Source organism: Peromyscus leucopus, chromosome 1, assembly GCF_004664715.2.
Source record: "Peromyscus leucopus breed LL Stock chromosome 1, UCI_PerLeu_2.1, whole genome shotgun sequence".
In the NCBI taxonomy this organism is placed as follows: Eukaryota; Metazoa; Chordata; class Mammalia; order Rodentia; family Cricetidae; genus Peromyscus; species Peromyscus leucopus.
The window spans coordinates 125,172,523-125,195,403 of NC_051063.1; the positions used below are offsets into that span (position 1 = coordinate 125,172,523).

At 54.3% G+C, this 22,881-nt stretch overlaps 1 protein-coding gene across 1 annotated transcript in view; it reads right to left on the reverse strand.

The window, feature by feature from the left end:
• LOC114696137 (uncharacterized protein C11orf96-like) overlaps nt 1–22,359 on the reverse strand; it is a 31,938-nt gene extending 9,579 nt beyond the window's left edge. Inside the window, exons 1-3 of the mRNA XM_037208267.1 lie at nt 22,333–22,359; nt 21,553–21,958; nt 6,632–6,845 (exon numbers count right to left, since the gene is read on the reverse strand). Coding sequence (XP_037064162.1) covers nt 6,632–6,845; nt 21,553–21,958; nt 22,333–22,359 — 647 coding nt within the window. The remainder of the gene's footprint in view (nt 1–6,631; nt 6,846–21,552; nt 21,959–22,332) is intronic.
• Nucleotides 22,360–22,881: the final 522 nt, after the last annotated feature.

The following is a 22,881-nucleotide window of genomic DNA, read 5'->3' on the forward strand; positions in this document are numbered from 1 at the left end:
ATCTATCTATCTATCTATCTATCTATCTACCTATCTACCTATCTATCTATCATCTATCTATCTACCTATCTACCTATCTATCATCTATCTATCTATCTATCTATCATCTATGTATCTCTATCTATCTATCTATCTATCTATCTATCTATCTATCTATCTATCTATCTATCTATCTATGGGAGGGCTTCTCTGTGTAGCCCTGGCTGTCCTGGAACCACCCTGATTTTTATAAACTGAAGCACAGCAAGGCTTGGCTGACAGACAATATCAAGACAAGCCAGGACCAGATGAGATGTTTCCCACCTCTCTAATTCCTTTTGGGGTTCCCAGGGGCCTGGCACTGAGCTCTCTTCATCTGGATTACTCGGCTATGTTGCCTACCTGAAGTAGGAGATGCTGCAGAGACATCTAGCAGCCCAAATAACCCTATGCTGCCTCCCAAGACTCAGCTGACCCCTTGGGAGACAAGGACCCTGTGACAACTGAGCCCTAAGACTACAGCTTCTGAGCCATACCTCATGCAACCCCTGTGTGACATTTGGCTAGGAAGAGAAGGGTGGGGCCTGGATTATATTTACTTTTCTGAGCCAGGCCTCGAAGACCCAGTGTGCAAAGATCAGCACAGAACCTAGCACAGTGTGTGTGCCCAGTAAATGCTCTGTGCCACCATCACTATAACCATTAGGGTTTCCATTCCCCATCTGGCAAGCTCCACTTTTCAGACACTCCCAGAGTAGAGAGGCTGGAAGGCCCTTCGCCCAGAGCAAGGTTTCCCCAAGAAGAAACTGACAATTATGAAGGGGCCAGGCCTGCTGGCGAGGTTGGCCCACAGCCTGGGGTCCTCCAAGGTGAGAAGGCTGAGCAGGGCTCTACCCTCTGACAGCAGGATGAGCCCAGCACCTCCCTGGGAAAAAAAGAAATCTCTCTGGAGACCAGAGGCCTGGCAGGGAGCCAAAGCAGGAGCCTCTCCAAGAAAATGCTGGCTTTGAGCCAAGGAGCATCCCAGAAGCTCCAGCTTGCTAGTCGGGGAGGCTGAGGGGAGGAGGGGCAGCCAGGAGATGGGCAGCCCCAGCCAGGTTCCAAGCAAAGGAACCCAGCCAAAAGGGAGTTTGATGTGAACCTGGGACACACAGCTGTCTTCCCTTGTTTAGTGGCTCCTCTGTATCTGGGAGAGTATGAAGTCACCAGTGGGGGGGTGGGTCCCACTTTGGGAACAATGATCCTATCAGCTCCAGCTCTGCCCATACAAACCCACTAGGGTACTGCTGACCTAAGTTTTTAATCTCAAGGTTCTTTCTTACTCTTACCCTAAATGCTGAAAACACCATGTTGCCCGTAGATTCAGGACTGAGAGGTAATCTCCACCTAATGGGCTCTTCTAGGCTGTCCTAAAAGCCCCCTCAGGCCCGAGACGCCACCTGGTTTTTCCACTGCACTCTATGCATAGACCTCTGTGATTCTGATCTCCTGGGTGAGATCAGAACAATCAGTCCAAGTGTCGGGTCTGTAAAAGGGCTCCACCCTCTGGTTTAGACCAGCCATTTCCAGCAGAAATGTAAGGGGGGAGTTTCCTGTGTAATCTTAAATGTTCTAGAAGCCTCGTTCCAAAGACAGGAGAAACAGGTCATTTTAATTATATTTTTTATTTAGATCATTACTTAAATGTGCCATGCTGCCCACATGTATGAGATCAACCATTCCTGTCTATTGAGTATCACACCGGACAGAACAATGCAGCTCTTGACTCCAGCAGCAGGTCACCATTTTCAGATGAGGAGACAGCCAAAGTCTCTATGGAGAGGGCACCACAGTAGAAGGCAGAGCCCCAGACTCCATCCTCACAGCTGGGCCTCCCACCAGCCTTCCCTTCCAGCTCCCAGATGCATAACCATGGACGATTAGGGAGAGGACTGTATGCTCAGTCAAGTTCAGGGGGAATGCAACATAAACCTAATGAAATAGGCAACTCCGAGAGGACGAGAAACGGATACATCTGATGTCACAAGGCTGGGGAACAAAGACAGCTGGAGGGAACTGGAGGGAGGCTCTGGAAGACCTCTGCGTCAGCCCCAAGTCTTGCTGAGGCCCTCTGTTTGTGCCATCCTGCTCAGGGCCACCTGGCTCCCATGGCGCATCAGTACCCATGCTCCAGCACAGGGTCTGGTGAATTTTCCACCACGTCTCCCTGGAAGAACTACCCACAAAAGCTCCTCTCTGCTTTAGAAGGCGAGAACAAGTCGTGCATTTACCCACTGCCTCTAGTCTTCTTCTTCGGAGTCGCCATGCCAACACACAGTCATAATTACCAAGGAACGCGTCAATAGTGGCAGCATTGACAAAGACACTATATCAGGGCTTGTGAGCTAAGCAAGGTCAGGCTCTTCACAGCTCCCCAGCTTCCTGCCCACTTCCTTTATTCTCCTCAGATCCATCGCTCTCCTTCATTCTTTCTCTCCCACCCAGATGGTCTGATTTTATTTTCTCTGCAGAGAAAGGAACTACAGCTCAGTGTATAAAACACTTTTATAGCAATTAGGAGACAGGTTCTCCTTTGAGTTCTGATTTTAACTTGTGGGAAAAAGTCACTTTAACATCCAGGCCTCAGGGGTTTGGTTTTTTTGTTTTGTTTTGTTTTTTGGGTTTTTTTTTTTTTTTTTTTTTTTTTTTTCCCTGTGAATAGGGAGAATGTTTCTGGACACTGTCTATTCAACAAGGGGGTGCCTGCATTTAATTTGCCTTCTAAATTCAGAGGCTGAGTAAGTGTTATGTAGTCATCTCTGAAATCGTCTTTATGATCAACAACAGAGGTACCAGAAGCTCAAGGAAACAAAAGGAGGTTCAGATCAGAGAGGGAGTTAGTTCTAATGCCTGGGAACAGCAGGGCTTGTATCTCCCCCCAGGAAGAGCGAAAATCTCAGAAAAGGAGCCAGGAACAGCTGAATGGTGGCCTCTATCAGATTATGAAAAGATGAGTGGGACGGATGAGAACGATCAGGCTAAATGACAAGCATCCTGAGGCCCCCAGTGAGAAGCAGGACATGCACCCATTTAAAATGAGAGGTCAGAAAAAGAAGGCAGCCAGCCATCACTGGAGCCCTACACAAGAGCGCCCCGATTTCAGAACACCCAGTGCACCAACATCTGAACTTACAAAGGAGATAAATTGGAGGCTGATGATTAGCATCACAAAATGATTATTCCCTTTGTAAAAGGCTTCACTGCAGGACTGCTTTAAATAGTGCATTTAAACCATGATCTGATTTGCTAAATTCGATTTATACACATCTACTGCCTAAGCTGGCGTGCGGCTGTATTTACATGTCTTCCCTTGGCACAGAGGAGGGGAGAAGCTAGCCATTATTTGGGGCCTTTAATCCTTGTAGACAGTAACTAATCTGGGGAGCTGAACCCTGTTTTTCTTCTGCAGCTGGGGCTTTAGCGGCACACTAGCCCCAGTTCTGCTGTGGTGCCCGTGGAGACCCCGCTGGAGGACAAGTTAGGACTAGGCCAGGTCTGTTGGAGCCTTTCTGGAAATGGGGGCTCCCTACCGAGAAGCATACCCTCCCCACATTCAGAAGTAACACTCTTTTGGTACAGATTTCTGGGTTACTGGACTATTTTGTTCCTACAGTCATCAAGCCAAGGATTCAAATCCCACCTTTTGGGGGCCACTGCCATTTCCTGACCTGAGTCACAGCTCTATCAGTGAGTGTACTTAAGTCACGGGAACCAAACCCGTGAAGGCATGGGAAAGCTGGCTCTCCACTAAAGAGGACAAAAGATTTCCTGGCACAGCACAGGAGAACAGAACAGGGATGGGACACACACACACACACACACACACACACACACACACACACCTTCCTTGCTTCACCTAAAGGGATTTGTAGGCTTCCCTGACAAGGCCCTCTGAAAGACAAATGACCCTTTCCAGTGGGGTCCAGTACATGTGGTAGTGCAGCTAGGAATCAGGCCATGGAAAAGCCACTCGCCAGCTCACACTGTTTGCTGAGGTGGTGGTGGGGTTATATTACTAAGTGCAGGAATTCTACACTGAAAAAATAAAGTGCCCCACACACACCCCCAGTCAGTGATTCCACCCTACCCTCAACTCGGCACTAGGCTTGGCTTTAGGTCTTGTTTACCACATGTCTACAGATCCCCACAATGATAAGTCCAGCTTAGCACCCAGAACCTGGGCAAAGAATGGAACAGCACCCAGGTCAGAAGAATTTATAGTGAGGATAGAGGTTATCAGGCCACCAGTAAATCATCTCCCTGTTGAAAAGTCCACTGAAGCCCAGCTTCTGAAGAATGGGCCGTCAGGATCCCTGGTCCTAGTCCTTGTTACACTAACTTAGTGGCCTCAAGGAAAATCCAGTCTTGGGGGTTCACATCCCCATCTGTGTCGACATATGCATTCAACCTACATAATCACTAAGTTTTATTAAATTTTTTTTCTGGTGCTGGGTATTGAACCACTAGGCAAGAGCTCTACCACTGAGCCACATCCCCAACCCATCAATATGGTTGTATAAACCATAGATCAGAAAAATGTTTATCTCTGACAAGTCCTAATGAGCTTCCTTTTTGAGCAGAGTTATAGAGTCCTCATGCTTTGTCTTGGCTGCCAGGAAGCTCAGAGCAACCGCAGCAGCCAATCATAAATACTATTTTAGGCCAGGGCTTAAGGGTAGCCGTTGGGGAGTGACAAGAGAACCCTCAGATGTGAGGCAGGGCTGAGTGAGGAGACTTGGGTTCATAGAGGCTTGGTAATGGTTAATTGGGAAGGAGAACAGACAAGATACATCTTTGTGTTTATGTGTATGTGTGTGCACTTGCAGAGACTCAAATTGAAAACCAAGGCCTCAGGCTTAACTCTTCCTTTGGCAAAAGTCACTTAAGGGACTCCTCACCCTCCCTATCTAGGGAGGTCCGAGGTCACATGAAGCACTCAGGCCTGGCGCAAGGCAGAATTCATTGAACATAAATTGGTAACTGAAGTTTCTTGGTGGGGGACTGTACACAACACACATGTACAGGGCCTGCTTTGGGGCATCCATGGCTAAGGAAAGCAGACCGACTAATGATTGATGGACTGGGGGCGCTGGAGAAAGAAAAGCAGATGTGACTCTTGGGCCGAGGTCTGGAGAGGGCAAGCCCAAAGATGCTGTCCCATGCCTCCCTCCTGCCACCTTCATCCTCCAAGTGGCTCAGCCCAGCCTAGGCAGTGAGAATGGGGCCTCTCTAGGTCACCCTCAACCCCAACCACACAGACTTGCACAGGTCTCACACTGGGGTTCTCTGGACTCCCTTCACCTTAGGGTCACACCAGCCAGGGTCTGGGATAATGCAGGCGGGCGGCTCACCACCTCCTGCACCACAGTTTCAAGGAAATGCGGGCAGCTGGCCGCACAGGCACAGGTGAGCACTGCAGGGAAGCAACTCTCCAAGAGCTTGCGGGTCCAGACTACAAAAACAAATAAACAACAACGATAACAAAACCCCACGGTGCTGGGTCAGCGGAGCCTGCACCTCAGCTTGGTGGAGAAGGCCCTTCCGCCAGCATCCCTGCAAGGGGGCCCTGGAGCACCCTACTTTCTCCTGCTGCTTTCTCCTTTGCACCCCGAGCAAGGTCACTGCGGCCTTGGAGCCAGGGTCCCCGGGCGAGCGAGCGAGACAGCGACGGAGGATGGTCCGGGCAAGGGGTGGAGGATGGAGGGGGGGGACGACGACTCAGAGATGACTCTGACGAGTGCTCGGCGGCGTCGGCCGCCCCGCAGGCAGCTTCCAGGACTCCGGGGCCCAGTGCCCTCTCTCTGAGCTCACGGCTTCCGAGCTCCGCGGACCCCGCGGCGCGGCGACCCTACCTCGTGCCCACGCAGCCATCTTGCCGCCGCTCGCTCGCTCTCAAAATGGCCTCCCGGGCCCGCGGCGCGCCCCGCCGGAGCAGCCTTGGCGCGGGGCCGAGGGGACGCACGCGCCCGGCCCTCCGGGTCTCCGCTCGGCTCCCCCACCCCACCCCGGCGTCGGGGGTGCGAGCGCGGGCCGCGCTCCGGGCTCTTCCCCGTCCCGCTTTGGCCGCGGGCGGGCGAGCGCCCGGCTCTTCCGTAGGCCCCGGGCGAGCTGGGACTCGAGGTGTGAGGCCGGCCAAGGAGTGTCTGTCGGGGGGCCAGAGAGAGCGCACAAGACCAAGCCCTAGGCCTGGCGCCGCCCCCCCTCGGTGGGGCGAGCCTGACCCCCCGGGGCAGATGAGAAGCGGCCGCGCCTTTTAGCAGCCGAGGTTCCTCAGGCTCAGGCCGGACGCGTGCAAAGAGCCCCCTCGGAGGCCAGAACCATTGCAGCTCCCCCGGTGCGCTCAGCCTGCCAGCCGCTCCTGCAACCAGCAGCTCAGCGGGGGGAGCGGTCCAAAGCACAAGCCAGCAGGTGTATTTTCAAAGCCATCGCACACTTGGGATGTGCACACAAACGGTGTCGTGGTGGAGATGGTGGAGGTGGAGGTGGTGGTGGTGGTGGTGGTGGTGGTGGTGGTGGTGGTGGTGGTGACTTGGTGACTTTGGACTCTGGCCTAGAGAGGGAAGGGGGGTCGCCCGCCCTCCAGGGGACTCAGGTAGAAACACAGCCGCCTTACCAACGGGATCCTGGGATCTTCCAACGCTCCTGGTCGCCCGACCCGTTTTGGAGACACCCCGCGTCCTCCTTCCTTGGCAGTGGCCACTCACCTCTCCCGTGGCGGTGGCACGCCCTCCTTCGTTGCTGGGGGAGAGCGAATAGGTGCCAGCCAAGGAGACGCAGAGCCCAGGTAGGGAGTGCAGGAAGCTGGAGGACCTGCCGTGGAGCAGCAACTGTAACACAGAGAGGAGACGTCGGGCGCCTGCCACGGACCCCTAGAAGTGTGTCCGGGTCAAGCCTCGAGGTACTGTGGCACTGGCTTGGAGGTGGGGGGGACACAGGCGTCTTCCGAGTCACGACCACAGCCTGAGGAAAATGTTGGATGCTCTGATCCCCACCACATCCAGCCAGAATGTGGGAGACATCGGTTTGGGTGTCGGCTATGGAAGGGAGCAGGTTCTGTCTAGGACCCAAGGTTGTCTCTGCGGCAGTCCCCCGGGAATGGAAGTCCAGGTGTCTGTCGGAAGACCTGGATGCGTGTTCCTGACCTAAACAGAAAGCCTGAGTTCGACCCAACCGAGGCACGAACGTGGCTTTCCCCAATGTCATATAACTAACGAGACTTCGGCCCCGGGAGGTTTTCCCCGGAAGAGCCAGCTCCATACACAGAGCTAACACGGGCCTCCCGGAGGTGCCGCCTTGGCCTCCAGCCCTAGCCTTCTTTACTAGGGTAGCCGGTGAGTGTCTGCTGACTTCAAATGTCTCAAGACAGTTCGATGTCCCCCTAGTTAGTCATCCAAGCTCAGACTTCATAGCTGTCTCTCCCTGATCTCCCATGGAGTGCTCTTTGAGGCCCTTGGGACCCAGCAGATATGGTACTAGCTGGGGGAGGTAGGTAGCCTGTGGGCCCTTTGGTGACATTTTCCATCTATTGGGGCTGTCATTCTGTCTTCAGCTGGGGGAAGTTTTGAATTTCAGACCCAGATATGTGTGCACCCCCTGCCAGACTACTGCCCACTATGTGCCAGGCGTTTTATTTACATGTTTTATGTAAATCTCACGTGACCCCTGTAGGTACAGGTATGATTGTCCCCATTTCACCCAGAGAGGTGAAGGCCACACCTCACGGATAGCCTGAGTTCGAGAAAGGAAAGGGTAAAATCTGTGAAAGAACCCTGCCTCACAGTAGAGCACTCCCAGCTCCCAGCTGCTCAGCCTCTCAAAAAATTTAGAATGGGAGTTTTTTAAACCTGGTGATCCTGAATCCTGAACTCTAGAACTTCAAGTGAGGAATTATCACCTTCAGGGGCAAAAAAAAAGTCACATAAGCCGGCCAGTCCTACCTCCCCATGAGCTGGGGATCTCCTCAGCCTTTCCAGGCGCCACCCTTCTTTAGTGTAGGTCCAAAATCTTGTGGAAACCTGGAGAAGCCAGCCCCACAATGGCCAACAATCCACTCACAACGGACAGCAGTATTATTATCAGGATAACCCAACCAGAATAATATGAGATACATTGATATAAGGGCTTGATATTTTTGCACACACCCTGAGGGGATAGAGGAGCTAAAAATAAAAGAACAGTCATAGAAATGCTCCTCTCTTTTTCCTTCACATTTAGGTAAGAAGCTTTCGCATTCTGAGATCTGCTTTTTCTTTAAATGGCAAGACATGGTGTCCCCCCCCCCCATGAAACGTTTATAAGAGGCAAAAATTACATCAACCAGGCCTGAGTTGAAATAGATACATTTTAAAAGTTTTTTTTTTTTAAATAGTCTTTTTCAGACGAAGGGTAAGGGACATGGCTCTTAGCCTAGGCTGTGTGAGGCAGCAAAGATTGGGCCGCTGTAGGGTGAGGTGAGATGGGTGGGGACTAGATAGAGAGACATCCAGAATGGGCGTAATAGCAAAGGACAAGAGACTGGAGCCAGAAATCCCTTACCAAACAACCCCAGACAGATGCTCTAACACTGACCTACCCTGGAGGGTGGCCATGGTTCCCAAACTTCCATCCAACTTGCCTGGAGATCCAACTAGATCCTAACAAGGTCTGAGAAACACCACCCTGTACGTTTCTAAAACACACAAAGACTGGGGATTTGACCTAAGCCAGCGAGAAGCAGTTCTGCTCACAGTACCCCTAATTCATGGGGGTAACAGAATCAGGCTGCAAGCTGGGGTGGGGGTGGTGAGGCTGACCAGTGAGGGGTTCCAATGCCTGCACAGATGGAAGCCGAAGAGTTCTAATTAGCACAAAGCCTGCACCTTCCATTAATAGCTCACCACCAGCCCCTGGATGCCGCTGGAGGCAGTCAAGTTGGAATGTGTGAGGCTCACCTGTCCCCAGCTCATTAACAGACCTAGGGTGAGAAGAGGGCTCTCCTGCGGAAGGACCAGCCCAAACCAGCCCCCACCCCCATCTAATTACAGGTTTGACTTCTAGGTCCATCTGAGGGGAAGAATGCTTGACCCAAGTCCCATATTCCTGGGCACATGTTCAGCCAGGCCTCCAAGGACAGTGAGCTCCCTCCAGACTTGAAATAAATTCCTTCTTAAAAAGTGCCGGCATACATTCCATTTATATGAAACCCTAAATAGGTAAAACTGACAGAGACCTCAAGGGGTGTGGGAGCAGGCAGACTGGGAAGAAGCAAGAGAGAAGTTTCTGGAAGGGGGGAACTGCTGTCTTGGGTGTAAATGCATTTGTCAGAATTCATAGAACTGTACACCTATAATCTATTTCCAGATGAAAATCATGCCTCTCGGAATACGTGTGTGTGCCTCACATATCCACCCAAAGGTGTCGGCCTCTAACTGATCTCTCCAGAGCCTCTGGTTGATGTGCAGGTTCACACCCTTTCTCAGGGGTCACAGTGGAGAAAGGGGCCAGAGCAGATGGGGAAACAGGACTGTGCACATCTCACAAGCACGAGGCCTTGGCTGGCCGAGTGGGGAGGAGGAATGTCTGAATTGAATCAATTAGCTGCAGAAAACTTCAGAAAAGAAGTAAGGCCCTTCATAAAAACAAAGCCCACTCCTTAATCCCCAAAGGCAATCCTCTCCCCCATTCCCATGGCCATTCCTCAGTAAACAAAGAAATCCCCCCTTCCACATCCACACCTCAATATTCATTATGAGCTGATGTCTGAGGCTGCATTCCAGCCTCCCAGAGTGCCCTAATGACTGGAAACCCAAGGCAGATGACTGAGGGGTTTTCCTCTCCTCTCTCTCCACAGCTCTGCCCTTCCCATGGCAGTCTGTTCTTTCTTTCCTCCTTCTCTTTCTTCTTTTCTTCAAATTAGTGAATAAGCAAAAAACCCCTAGCAAGCAAATCAAAGCAAAGACATCACTAACTCTACTTTGTTCATTTATTTTGACAAGTGCAGTTTAATTTTAATTATTTATGATAATACTTCATAGTAGACGAGTAAATGTGCCGGGGTATATTTGGTAACATTAATGAAGTCTGCCTAATAGGGACCTTCACTCCAGCACCCTGCCTGAAGGGCTCCCTGCTGGAGGAGCAAGCAAGCCCACTGGTCTGTAGTAGGGTTTGCAATTTTTTTTTTGTGTGTGTGGGGGTGGGGAGAGGAGAACTTAATGGGTTTGAGGATTAGCCAAGGGAAAATTAACCCGATTCTAGAGAAGAGGCAAATAGTAAGCCCATAATCATGTGTCGATGTGGACTGTGTGTATTTAAACACCAAGAACGCACACTTGGTGATAAGAAGGCCCAGGCGTGCACACATGCCACATGCATATTTACACACGAATCTCCAATGTGCAAATCAACAGAGGCCCGGAGAAATTAGGCTCTGGGCAATTAAAAATAGAAATAAAAATAGAAAATGGAATACATAGAGTTCTCTATCTCTCCCAAGTACCTTTTTCCTATTTATCATATGCTTCAGATGGGCAAACACCGGGCAAAATTTGGAAGCCTGGGGGAGGCAGTTTCTTCAGCTTGTGATCACATTGGAATGTTCCATTCAAGACACAATAGAGATAATACACAGGTCTTTGTGGATGCAATGTCACTTTAAATAGGGCTGGACTAGGGATGTAGCTCTGTGGTGGAGCACTTGCCTGGCATCCATAGCATTAAAAAAATCCAGTAAAGCTGACTCTTATAGCACATTCCCATGACTGTTAATGTAAGCGTAGCACTCTACATGTCAACAAAATATATACATATGCACACTTAAGAATGGGTATATTAGATACCATTTGGTGCAAACACATAGGTATCTGAGACATTTTAAGATACACACTGTAAAGCATTTACAATAAAACTTTGTGCAGTCATAATAGATTTTAGGCATATTACAATTAATGCTTGGTTTTTGAGACTGTAAAGAAACCTTTGGATCTCCATTTTGTTTTTCAAGTACTGAGGATTTCCTGTTACTTCTGACGTGTCTGCTAATGCTCGGGGTAGTTTAGAGACTTATCAAGGGATAGATGGGTTTTCTTGAGGCCAACAGTAGTACAGTCTCAGGACAAAGCCCAAGTTTGGTCTAGCCCTTGGGACAAGAACTATTAACTCCACCATCTTTGGTTTTTTTTTTTTTTTTTTTTTTTTTTTTGTTTGTTTTTTTTTCTGAATGATCCCAGCAGGGAAAGTGGGACCTCTTCACCAGGAGGGCTAGCCAAAGGGCGAGAGGTGGGAAACTTTTTTCTTGGCATAGCCCAGGTGTGCAGGGTGACTGTCTCCAGGACCTGCTTGTCCCTAAACACAGGTGTTCCCGGGGTCCCTCACAATCCCCTACTCTTCAAACAGAGGGGTGTTTTGGACAGTACAAGAGGATCGGCCCTACGCACCTGGCTCCAAGACTTCTCCCCTGGCCCCAATCTCTTCCAACCTTTCTCCATAATGCTGTGACCTGGCTCTGGCGTGGGAAAGGCGGTTTGGAGCTTTTCACAAATCCAGTATCCCCTTGAACCAAAACCAATTAGCCTGGCCCAAGGTCCTGTCATTGAGGCCCTGGTCCTCTTTTCAAACCCCTGCAGCTCAATTGCGGTGAGGGGCTGGCCAGTGAATGCCGGGACCACTTAAAGCGGTGCTTAAGCCGGACCAGGAGGGAAGGAAGGAGCCAGCGCTACAGGAGCCGCGGCCGCCCATTCTCAGAGCCACTGACCAAGGTTTTGTTCCAGTCACAGCCCCCACCCTGGCTCTACTTTTAACGACCCTCCCTTCTCTCCACTTTCCAGCTGTCTGGAGGAGAAATCGAAAGCTAACTCTAGGAATCCGTGAGACACCCAAATGTGGCTACCCTGGATAGAAAGGGCATCACAGCGTTTGAGTCTGAACCCGACAGGTCTTGTTAACCACGATAAAGCACCTACTATATATAAAGCACCTACTATATATAAAGCACCTACTGTATACGTGTTTTCCTTGACTACACCCGAGCAAACATCCTATCTTCTGGATGAGAAAACTGACTTGCCTGAAATCACAGGACTTAACCTGAGGGCAGTCTGGGAAAAGCTTTTGGGACTCCCGAAGGCTACTCTCTTAGGAAGAGGGAGAGGGACCTCCGGACCAAGATGAGAAAGATCATGGAGAGCTCATCCTCAGTGGACGGAAAACTGATTTAAAAAATAAAAAAAAGCAGGGACAAGCCCAGATAGCTACCAAGATGGGGTCCACATTGTCCACATCTACATAGGGACATATGGAGTGAGTGTGAGGATAAAGTGCCCCAGCCTTGCTTCAGCCCCCTGCCTCTCGCTTGTCCCCCAACTTCCTTTTACACCCTTCCAGGTGGGATGAAGACTCACCCTCTGTGTAGGGTAGCACTACTAGGGGGTTCTGGCTGTCGCCATGGTAACGCGCATCCCACCCTAGGCCAGAGCTGATTGGTCATTTAAACCAGGGTGGAGGAAGGTAGGGTAGGCTCCAGTCTGGGTGAAATAGGGGACAGGGACACCCCACCCCACGCGTGTGAGAAGCCAAGGGTGGAAGAGAAGGCGATTAAAATGGCGCCGCAGCCTCCAAAGGGCCGCTGCTCTGGGTGCGGACACCCGGGTGGGAGAACGCTCGGCGGCCGGCAGCGCTGCTTCTCCGGGGCCCTGGAGGGTGCATCAGTCCGGGCAAGGCTGTCGTCCTGGGGATCCTGGCCGAGCGCTCCCCGCCCGGCTCCCTGGGCAGGCCGGTCTGCACGGTCTGGCCGGCCAGGCGCGGTCAGTGGCTTAGCGGGATCCGCGGACCCCGGGGCGCGGGGCTGCGCGTTGGGGGCGAGGGCGGGGCGGGCGGCGGCCTCGCCTCTAATCCCGGCGCTGCGTGTGGGAGCGGCGGGATCAGGGAATTAGCGCTGTAACTTCGGATTAGTAACGCTCGCTAAATGAGGGCCTAATTCCGACCCTTCATGCTTTTCAGCGTCGCGCCGGGTCCTGGGAGGCCTCCTGGCCCCGCTGCTGCTTCGTGCTCCGTTCCCATTTCCCGGGAGGTCCGACTGCGGTCGGTCGGTCGAGAACTCCTGGACCAGCCTCGAGCCGGCCTCTGGCCTCGCAGCAGCCTGCGTTTCGGTGATGCCTGCTGATGCCAGCTTTTCATTGGCCGGGCTGAGGCCCATAGGAGGCCGGTGTGGTTCAGGGTTGAAATCCCGTGGACCGGGAAGGAAGAAGTCCTCGAAGCCTCACCATCAACAAGGGCTGCCCGCAACCCTGCCCTACCAAGTGGCCTCCGCGCGACCTTCTGCGAAAGGTTCCGTGTTTCTAGTTGTAAAATGAAAGGGGTTGACGTCTTTGAGATCCCAACCAATTCTGGCTTCCAACTGTGCTTTCAGCCGCACTTCCAGGGCCCACGAGCCTTTTCTTTAGAAAGAGACTAGTTAGTGGAAATTGGAACAGTGTAGCCCAAACTTGGGCAGTCAGACCAGAGGAGACCTGGAGAACAAATGGAAAGGGGGGGTGGGTGGGAAGCAAAGGCTGAGGAGGCCTCAAGCCTTGCTGGCTCCTCCAGGCCTAAACTAGCTAGGGAGGTTGATAAGGAACATAATTTTGAGCCTGTGTCTTGAGCTCCAAGTGCCCAGGGTGGGATTTGAATATCTCTCTGTTAGGATGAAATGGATAGGCTGGCACCCCTGAAAGCCTCTTCTGATGGGTGTGAGATAAACTCTGTGATTTAGAATCAGTATGCCCATTCCATCAACTACCACCACTACCTCCCTCGAAGCCCTCACCCTTTCCCTAAAGCTCGAGGTTTGTATCAGCAGATTTTTCCCCCTCCTTCATAGAAAGCAAGTTGGGGGGGGTCCTGCACTTCCTCAGGCTCAGACTCAACCTCCTTCGGATTCCCAATGGGGGTTCAGGCCTGCCCCTGACAGTAAGGGAACCGGTGTTTAAAAGCAGCACACATTTGAACTGCACAGACACAGCTGTGAAGCTATGAAGCCATCCTGGCTTTAGAAGGACCGGTTCTTCCAAAATAGCAAAGGAGTTGGGGTGGTGGGAGAGAAGGATCTAGGCCGTGGGGCAGGGTCCATGGAAGCCCCAGCCCAGCTGTGAGATGTGGAGGCAGGGAGTGCTGGGCAAGCAGGCTGAGAGAACTGCTCTGCTTTCCTCTGAAATGAGGTCACCATCAGCACACAGGCTCCCAAGTGCCCTAGGAAGGGAGGGCAGGCCCAGGAGATGCTGGGGGTGGTGGTGCTCCTGGGTCCCCAAACATGTGAGCGACCCTTCACAGGCCAAGAAAAGCAGTCTGGACTTTCAAAATAGAGAGGAATCACAACAGGATCATGGAAATCGTCCTTCTACACAATGATCGTCTCTGAGGAGGAGGCAACCAGAGACAGTTGCTTTCTTGCCTCTGCCTGCCTGCTCTTAATTTTGTCAATAGCTAAAATTCAAAGAGCAATACAGTGAAGAGTCTCCATCTACCTCAGCCACACCTTGCCCCTTCCCAGAGCCAAGGGGTTTCCCTATTGTACCACTTGAATTTTGTAAAAAAAAAAAAAACACATGCAATCTTTGTTGTTGTTAAAATAATTTTTGCTAAGCAAAGGGGAAAAAAACGGTTTGTAGGCGCGAAGGTGGGAAAAGATTTCTATTCTTACAAGGGGGTTGGGCAGGTTTCGGGGTAGAGGCTGAGAAACCAATATTATAAATAACTAAGGCGGAGGCTCTTGGGATTGAATTGGGCCAAGATGGAAGTGAGGGGATCTAGGTAAGGCCCACCTCTGCACTTCTGAGCTGAGTGACCCTGGAAGAGTCAGTCAGTCCCCCACCCCCAGATCTGCTTCCTTATTTGTTCAAGGAAATGAAAACGGGTCAAGTCAGGATGGTGGCTCCAGTCCCTCCCAGCCAATCTGTTAAAGCACTCATACGCTGCTGATATTCCCGCAAAGCACCGCAAGCCTTCAAGGAATGTGAACTGACTGACTTTGGATCCTTTCTTCTCTACAGCTCCACAGGGTCCTCAGCTGGGTCTCCATTCACGGGGGGTGGGGGGGTGGGGAGAGGAGGGTGGAAGGAGCCCCAATGGTTTTCCAAGTTGCAAGGGCCCCAAACTTCACAAAGGGAAGGGGGTGAAGGGAGTGTCAGGGAGGAGAATGACCTGGAGGCAGATTAACCTCAAAAGGGGACCTTCCGCGCTACGTGGGCCTAAGAACCTCCTGCGCTGAGAAGCGGCACGCCCCACTCGCTGCGCCCAGCTAAGAGGGACCTGGAGCTTGAGTGGCCGGTGTGCAGCATTAGGTTGCCATGGGAACGGAATTCAGATTTTCCCCCAATTGCTTTTTTATTTGCTAGACATTGTAATACATCTTATGCTGCCACTTATTGGGGCGGGAGGGAGAGGAGCTCCGGAGGCCCCGGCTGCCCCTTAACCAGTTGGGGAAGTTGGGGAGGCGGCGGCTCAAGTCGTCCGACCCGGGCCGACGCAGAGGCTGGGTCTCTCCCGCCCACCAGCCTAGCCCGCTCTTGGTTTGTATGCAGGGCAGGGCCGACCGGTCGGTCGGGGCGGGAGGCCCCCGCCTAGGCCCCTTGCCATTGAGCCCACTCCCCGCCAGTTCTGCTCCGCTTCACGCTGCACACAGACCCCCCAACTGCACACAAAGGCAGCTGCCAGAGCCGGTGAAAAGTGATCAAATTATCAAGAACTTGACCTCACCGAGGGGCGAAGCTCCAGCAACCCCCCAGCCGTATGCTAATGGCGCTCAGGGGCTGACTCGTCGAATAATTCGATAAAGGCCGCATTGTTAGCGGCAGGGCAGCCCCCTGCCCACCCCTTTACTCCCCCCACCCCACCGCCTACCGCTTCTCTCTCTCTCTCTCTCTCTCTCTCTCTCTCTCTCTCTCTCTCCCTCTCTCCCTCTCTCTCCTCTCTCTTCTCTCCTCTCCCCCCTCCCTCTTTCTCATCGCATTTGCATCCCAAAATCCCCGTCCGCAGCTCCGGGCGCGGATTGTTCTAGCCTGATTTATGGGGTGAAGGCAAGGCTGGCGCCTTCCCCGCCAGCGACCCCTCCGCAACCCCAGCCCGCTCCCTGCCCCCAGCCCACTCCACTTTGGGGTTCCAGCCTCGGCGCTGGGGAATGGGGGTAGGGGGCAGGGAACCAGGAGGAGGGGAAGGGAGTGCCTCCAGGACACGGCGGGTGTCCCCGGGAAAGCCGAGGTCGGATACCTGGTCCGGGCGCGGCCGCTCCATCGAGTTGGAGTCCCCTGGGTGGCGTGGGCTTCTCTGGACTCCTCTGGCTCCTGTGGCCAGGGCGGCCGGGCGGGCGATCGCACGCAGAAGTTGTGAGAGTCATTTCTACTTTCGGTTATCTAGCTTTATGACGGCTCTGTGGCACTCATACAGCTAGATAACCAAAGAGAGAAACGGGCCTCCCTTCGCCGGCACCGCTGCCGCGCTGTGGGCCCCACGTGCCGCTGCCGACCCGGCGCGGGGGCCTGAGCGGGCGCCTCTCCCGCAGCCTCGGGCGCACGCGGAGAGCCAGAGGGGACCGACAGACACACAGACACACGGACTCCCGCTACCCGGGTCGCCCAGCTCCCGTCCACCCTCGCCCTCGCGGCATCTCCACCCCCAGTTCCCCGTCCAGTGCGTCCGCGGCCCGCTTCGACGGCAACCCGGGGCGCACTCGGGGCACCGGTGCGCTGCGCTTGGGCAGCCTCGGGCGCCCCGGCGGCCCCCAGCGCACTGGACCGTCAGCCCTCCTCTCCCAAGCTAATCGCCCCGCGGGGAAGTGACGTCAGTCCGGGAACTGGCCTATCACGGGCCCCCATTCAAATCCCAGCCCCCTTCCCGCGCTCGGCACCACCCAGCCTTACAATGGCCTCGGCGTTCACGGCTTCTGCGCCGCGAGGACAGGGGAGCGCCCCTTCTGCCCTCAGAAGCGTTAGGCCTGCTTCCCTGGATGCACACACTCTGGCCTTTCTCCCTAGCCCCTCTGACCTCCCCCCAAAGTCTTGGGTGCCCGGCAGCCACCGCAGACCGCCAGAGTTAGAGTTTGAGGGAGGGGGTTTAAGGTCGTGGTCTCGCTGGGGCAACCAAGTGAGCGCTTGAGAGACCGCGAACCGGTCACTTCATCTTTAATCTCTCTCTTTCTTTCCCCTTGCCCAAGCACTGTGCAGACTACGCGGTAAAGACTGGGAATTAAGGGAGGGATGGAGTGTCCTCCTGTGTCTAGATCAGTAAGTGTATCCCATACACAGCGCCTGACTTGTAGGGATTCCCGCGGCATGCTACACTCAAACCAGGTTCTAGATATCAGGCTGCTGGGTCCCTTCCCTCTGGTTATTCCTAGGCACAGCCAATGATATGCAATCGGTTGTGCCCTGGTGCCTTGAAGATATCCAAGGCCGGAATTGGGCTCCTATTCATCTCCCACAGGGGAAAAAAAAAAGCATCTCCTGCCCTCTTTCTGCTCACAGCACACAACTGGCCTACTCACTCCAAGTGGCTTCACAGGGCAAAAGGATTGACATCTTGGGTTTCCCAGAGCCACCGTGGAATTGAGCCTGGCCACTGAACTGATGACCCCATTTCAGCCTCCCAAGTATGAGTGGGTCATAGGTGCTCACTTGAAAGCACTCCCTTCCTCCTTGTGCCCTGTGCTTACCCTCCCACTCTGGGGCCTCTGATTCACCTAGGTCATCCATCCCTGGGAGGCCAAGGATTGAATATGAAAAATTCGATATATTTGTCCCCAGATGTTCCTCGAAAGATCTGAAATCTAAGAGCTAGGGAGAGAGAGTCAACAATAGAGTAGGCTCGCAGATTCTAGGATTCCATCAGTGTCTATGCAGGAGGCCCAGAGACTCCCGTCCTAAGGTATTCCCAGGGACCACTACAGACTTAGGTGGGGTACTCATTCAGACCTGTTTTAGTGGGGCTGGAAATCCCTGGACACTCTCCATCAGCCAATCCCTGCAGGGTGGGTTCAAAGAATAGGCCCAAAGTGGAAGGGGGTTCAGGATTTTTCTAAACACATCTAAAGCATTCTCCCTTAAAATGACACGACTGGATTTTTGTCAAGTACCAGCTTTTGTCATGCACCTCTTTACACTGCTGCTTGTTTTGGACTTGTCCCATTTTCATCCTGACCCCAAACCCAAGGTGGGCTGTATTCTCACTGTCACCCCCCCCCCGTCAGCCTGTGACCAAGCCAGCTAGCAGCACCTCTCTCCAAATTCCACCCCACAGACACATCCTTCTCTCCAGAAAAGGGCCACAAGCCAGACCTAGATGAGAGCATCAGAGAAACAGAGAGAGAGAGCAGCCGACCTACGGACCTACCAACCTCAAGGTTCTCCAAGGAACCTCGAATTTGGGCCTGTGTGCTTAACTCTAAAGGATTTTCACAATTAGGAGGTGCCCCTTTCTCCTCCCCCTACAGCTCCTGGAATCCACACCCTTCCCCATCTAGCTGTGTGTCTGTCAGTGTGGGCGGCCTCCTGAGCTCTAGTCCTTCTGGGCCACCCTGAGCTGGGCTGGGTGGAACCGTAGAGGCAGAGGGAGGGGTGCAAGCCGGATTCACCTGAGAGGGGGATTGGGGGAAGAGAGAGGGGGAGTCGGGAGCAGGAGAAAGAGGAGAGAGAGAGAAGAAGAAGAAGGAGCATTCTCAGAGTGCGATTAAAAGCAGGGTACCACACAAAATGGCTCCTCAGTCAGGCTCACGGTAACAGCACTGGAGCCCTGGCCTGCAAGCCTAGGGCGGGTGAGCGCTCTGAGAGAAAGATTAAAAAGCTCGATTTTGCATTCAGTTCAGGTGCAGCGGGTCAATGCCACCAAAGCCACATTTCTGCTGTCTTGTTTTGTTTTTAGGAAAGCAAGCCCCTTGCCAGAGCAGGTGAGGCCAGCCAGGCAGAAGATCTCACACCACGCTGGAATAAGACCTGTCCTGGAATGGAGACTCCTTCCTTCCCACCCTCCAGTGCCCGGGGCATGAAGGCATGACAGGCTCATTCTAGGTGCATTCTCAGGAAGGAGACCACAGAAAGAGTGGACCTTGAGCCATCGGCTGCCTGCCATCTGGGGGCTGTTCTGATGGGGTAGGGCAATGGGTAGTCTCCTCAGGCCGTCCACCAGTAGCCACACCCATGTACAGCATGGGAAGCCTCCAGGTCAGCACCCAGCAAGGACACATTGTTCGGAGCAGAGACTAGGCAAGGAAGACCCCACTGACCTCAGCCCTGATTGTCTCCTCATCTGCACTCTGGACTGAGTCTGAGTTCGATGACTCCCACACCAGTCCCTGGCCTACTGTCCCAGCACAGTCCCTACGTCCCGAGAAGAGCAGGCAGTGGATGTACGGGTGGGTGGCTCAGCCAGAAAACTGGAGGCTGCTGATGGGCCCTGGCCATGGTGCTGAGGGCTGCCCACCTGGCATTTTTTCCCCCCTCGCAATTCCACTTGCCCAGAATTTCCTCATTCAGCTGTGGTTGGAAACCCGAGCCTTAGGGGTGCCCTACAGCTACTTAGAGAAGCAAATATCCGGGGAAGCCCAGCCCCCAGACATCTCACCAAAGGTGAGACTCCATCGTTCATCCTCAGAGCTCCACAGAGGGACAAAAGTCCTTAACTGATGCCCATATCTGAATCTGCAGAAACTACACATCTGCTCTAGAGCCCCCTCGACTCAGGAAACCCACACCACACCTTCTCCTCAGGCTGCCCCTAAGGTCGGGGTGTTACTTGTGCCAGCCCTCTGTATGCCAGGGCTCCCCCACCTGCAGGCAAACACCGGCTACCTGAACTCCACTTGCCTCTGGCCCATGTTTCTGTTCCCTATCGGTAGTTGTGGTAGTTATTCAGCTCCAGAAAGGACACAGGCCGGCACCTTTCGCTCAGGACACAATGAGTTCAGGGGTCCGGAGGAGGATGGGGACGATTCACAGCCTCACTCACACCCTTGTCCTGTGACCAGACTTGCCCAGATTCTGAGGCCGGGAGCCTGAGGCTGAGAGAGCACAGCAGATGCAGCCACTTGGCCTGCCATTCAGTCTGGAATGATCCCCTCTGGGCTGTAATTAGGACACAGAATCTCCAGCCACAACCCAGGCCAATTCCAGGTGCCTTTCCCTATGGCTGCCTTTCTCTCTCGTTCCTTCCTCAGGCCCAAGCTCTGAGGAGGCTGGTCTTCCCTATTGTCTGGAGGCTGGAAGGGCCGTTCACTGGGAGATCCAGCTTTGGGCTCCCTCAGATGGAGCCAGGTCCTTGTTAGCCAGAGGGTACAGAGGCCTCCACACCTGCCCTCAAATACACAGGGCCAGTTGGGCTGTAGCTCCCTCTCTGGCTTCCAACCCAGCCTATTTCCTCAGCAGCTGAGGTGTAGGCAGGTGGGGTGTGGGCTCTTCTAAACAGGGACCTCAAAACACCCCTCTCAAAAAGCCAAGCCTTTCCTTGGGACCTCTAGCAGCCAGTATTGCTGCGGGAGATTCCTGAGGTGCACCCCAGCTCGGTGTCCATTTAGCCTGCCTGTCTGGCCTCCCTTAACTGAAAGCCAGACCCTCAAACTCCATTTCCCCCACCCCGCCGCCAAGGCTAAAGAATCTATCAGCTCCCGAATATGAAGATTCAAAGAGGGTCTCCCCTTCAAGCTCAGCACCCTCCCCCTCCCCCATCCCCCCGACAATGGCACGGAGCTTGTGTTCTTTTGGATGTTTTCACTGCTCCAGAGAGCTGGCCTGGACCTCCCTTGCTGGAGTCGGCTACCTCCTGGCTGTGCTGAGGCCAACTACACCACCCCATCACCCAAGCGTCTCCCATAAAAGCCCCTCGACAGTCTCAGCCTGCACGCTTCCCTCATTCTTCACAGCTCAAAGGGGACCAGGCTGGAGGAGGCTTCAGAGACACCCACAGACAGATCCAAAGGCCTGTCCGAAAGCATAGAGTGGGGTGCTGAACAGAAGGGCTTCCCCAACTTCCCATTTCAGAAGGGGAAAAGGACGTCATAAATCTTGTTTAGAGTGGGAGCTGGGTGTTGCATTTTCTCAAAAAAAAAAATTTTTTTTTCCAGGAAGCCACTTTGTAGGTTATTTGTGTGTGTTGGTGGGGGCTGAGGGATAGGAAAGAAGAGGGGAGTCACGCGTAGGAGTTAGGGAGAGGGACTCCCTGCAACCTCTTTCAGAAACACTCTCTTTCTCTCAGACCTTTCTACCTTCCCACAACTTCCCTCGGACCCCTCACCCTGTCCCTTTCTGAACACCGTGGGCGTGTCTCACTGTCCCAAGACCCTTGACCTTGGTCTTGACGATTTGCAGGAGATGTCTGAGCCCTGACCCACAATCAGAGCGCAGCCCCCATCCCTCCAGGAGTCAAGGAAAGCCCCGAGCCCGGTGAGATACCCAAGAGGGACCCACAGGGATACCCCAGGCCCCTTACCCAGTCCAGCCAGCTCCCTGACCGCGGTTCTAGTGGAAGACTACCGCCCTGGCGCCCTAGCCCCTCTTTCTTGGCCTGGCCGAGACGCAAAAGGCAGTGGAACTTACGGACCCGGGAGGGGGCCGGGACCCCACGAGGCGACGGCGGGGGTGGGGCGGTTGCGGTGACGGTGGTTCGGTCGCCCAGGATCAGGCGAGTCCCCAGGCTCCGGCCCAGCTCCGGCCGCCTTCCCAGGAGCCGCTGCCCGCACGGTGGCGTGGCCGAGAGCTGCTAGAGGCCGGCGCGGCGGCGGTGGCGCGGGGGCTCCCGGCGGCGCGCCGCTTCTCCGGGCTCTGAGCGGCTCAGCGCCGCCTTCTCGGGCGGGCACGGCCCGCAGTGACGTCAGCGCGGCTCCCCCCGCCCCCCCTGGCTTCACCCGGACCAGTGCGGAACGGAGAGGCGGAGGCAGGAGGCGAGGGGCGCCCTGCCCCGAGACCCGGCCCTGCCAGCCCGCGCCCCAGCTTGCGTCCGAGCAACCCTCCCCGCAAACGGCCCCGCACCGCCGGGCTCACCCAGAGCCACCAACCACCTGGGAAGTGGTGACAAACCCAGGGCAGGAAATCTCGCTGGCAGCTCCAAGCTGCCGGATCCAGGATGCTCGGGGAAGAATGGAGAGCCCAGGGCTTGAGGGGCATCTGCGTTCTGGGCTCCAAGTGGGGGCTTTTGATCTTTTTGCACACACACAAGTCATGGCTGAGGGGACCCAGGAGGGATTGGCCGGTCCTGGGGTCCCTGTGTGGGCTCGGAAGGGACCTTTTAGCTCGCAGGATCGTGTCTCGTTGACAGCCTGGGTTGTGTGCTAGGCTGGAGCGTGCTCCTCCGAGACCCAGTGCCTCCCCCACCCCGCCTCACCCGTAGGCGGTGCACCTGCAAACTCATTGGGCCGCAGACCGCCCCCGAGCCGCTGTCCAAATGCTGAATCCGGCCTCCCCGGGGCGGGCTCCCGAGCCCGGCTGCACCGCGCTAGCGAGGCATTGTCCGCAGGGCGGGCACAGGGTTCTGGGACTCAGAGACAGAGCCCCTGGAAATTCTAGTGCTCTGAGATGATGTTGGGAAGCTACAAGGAAGGGGGCGAGAGGTCAAGAGGAGGCGGGAACAGAGAGGGCAGGCAGACCCGAGTGCCTGACCTGCGGAACCACCTCTTCCTCCGGCGCCCCGGTGGCTCGGCTCAGGGTCCCTTCTGCCAGTGAGTGCTTCTCTCGCCACCCCAGCAGGGGAGGTCCCTCCAGCCGAACTTGTCAGCGGGTCTCATCATTCATCACGAGCCAGACAGACAGGCCAAGTTCATGAGCAACGCAGTTAACCCCTTGCAAACTGATCGCCTCCCAAAGGAGGGAGCCGTTTGAATAGGGAGTGCTGTCTGGGATTCCTGGGACACCACCTCCCGGAAGCTGTGCGGGC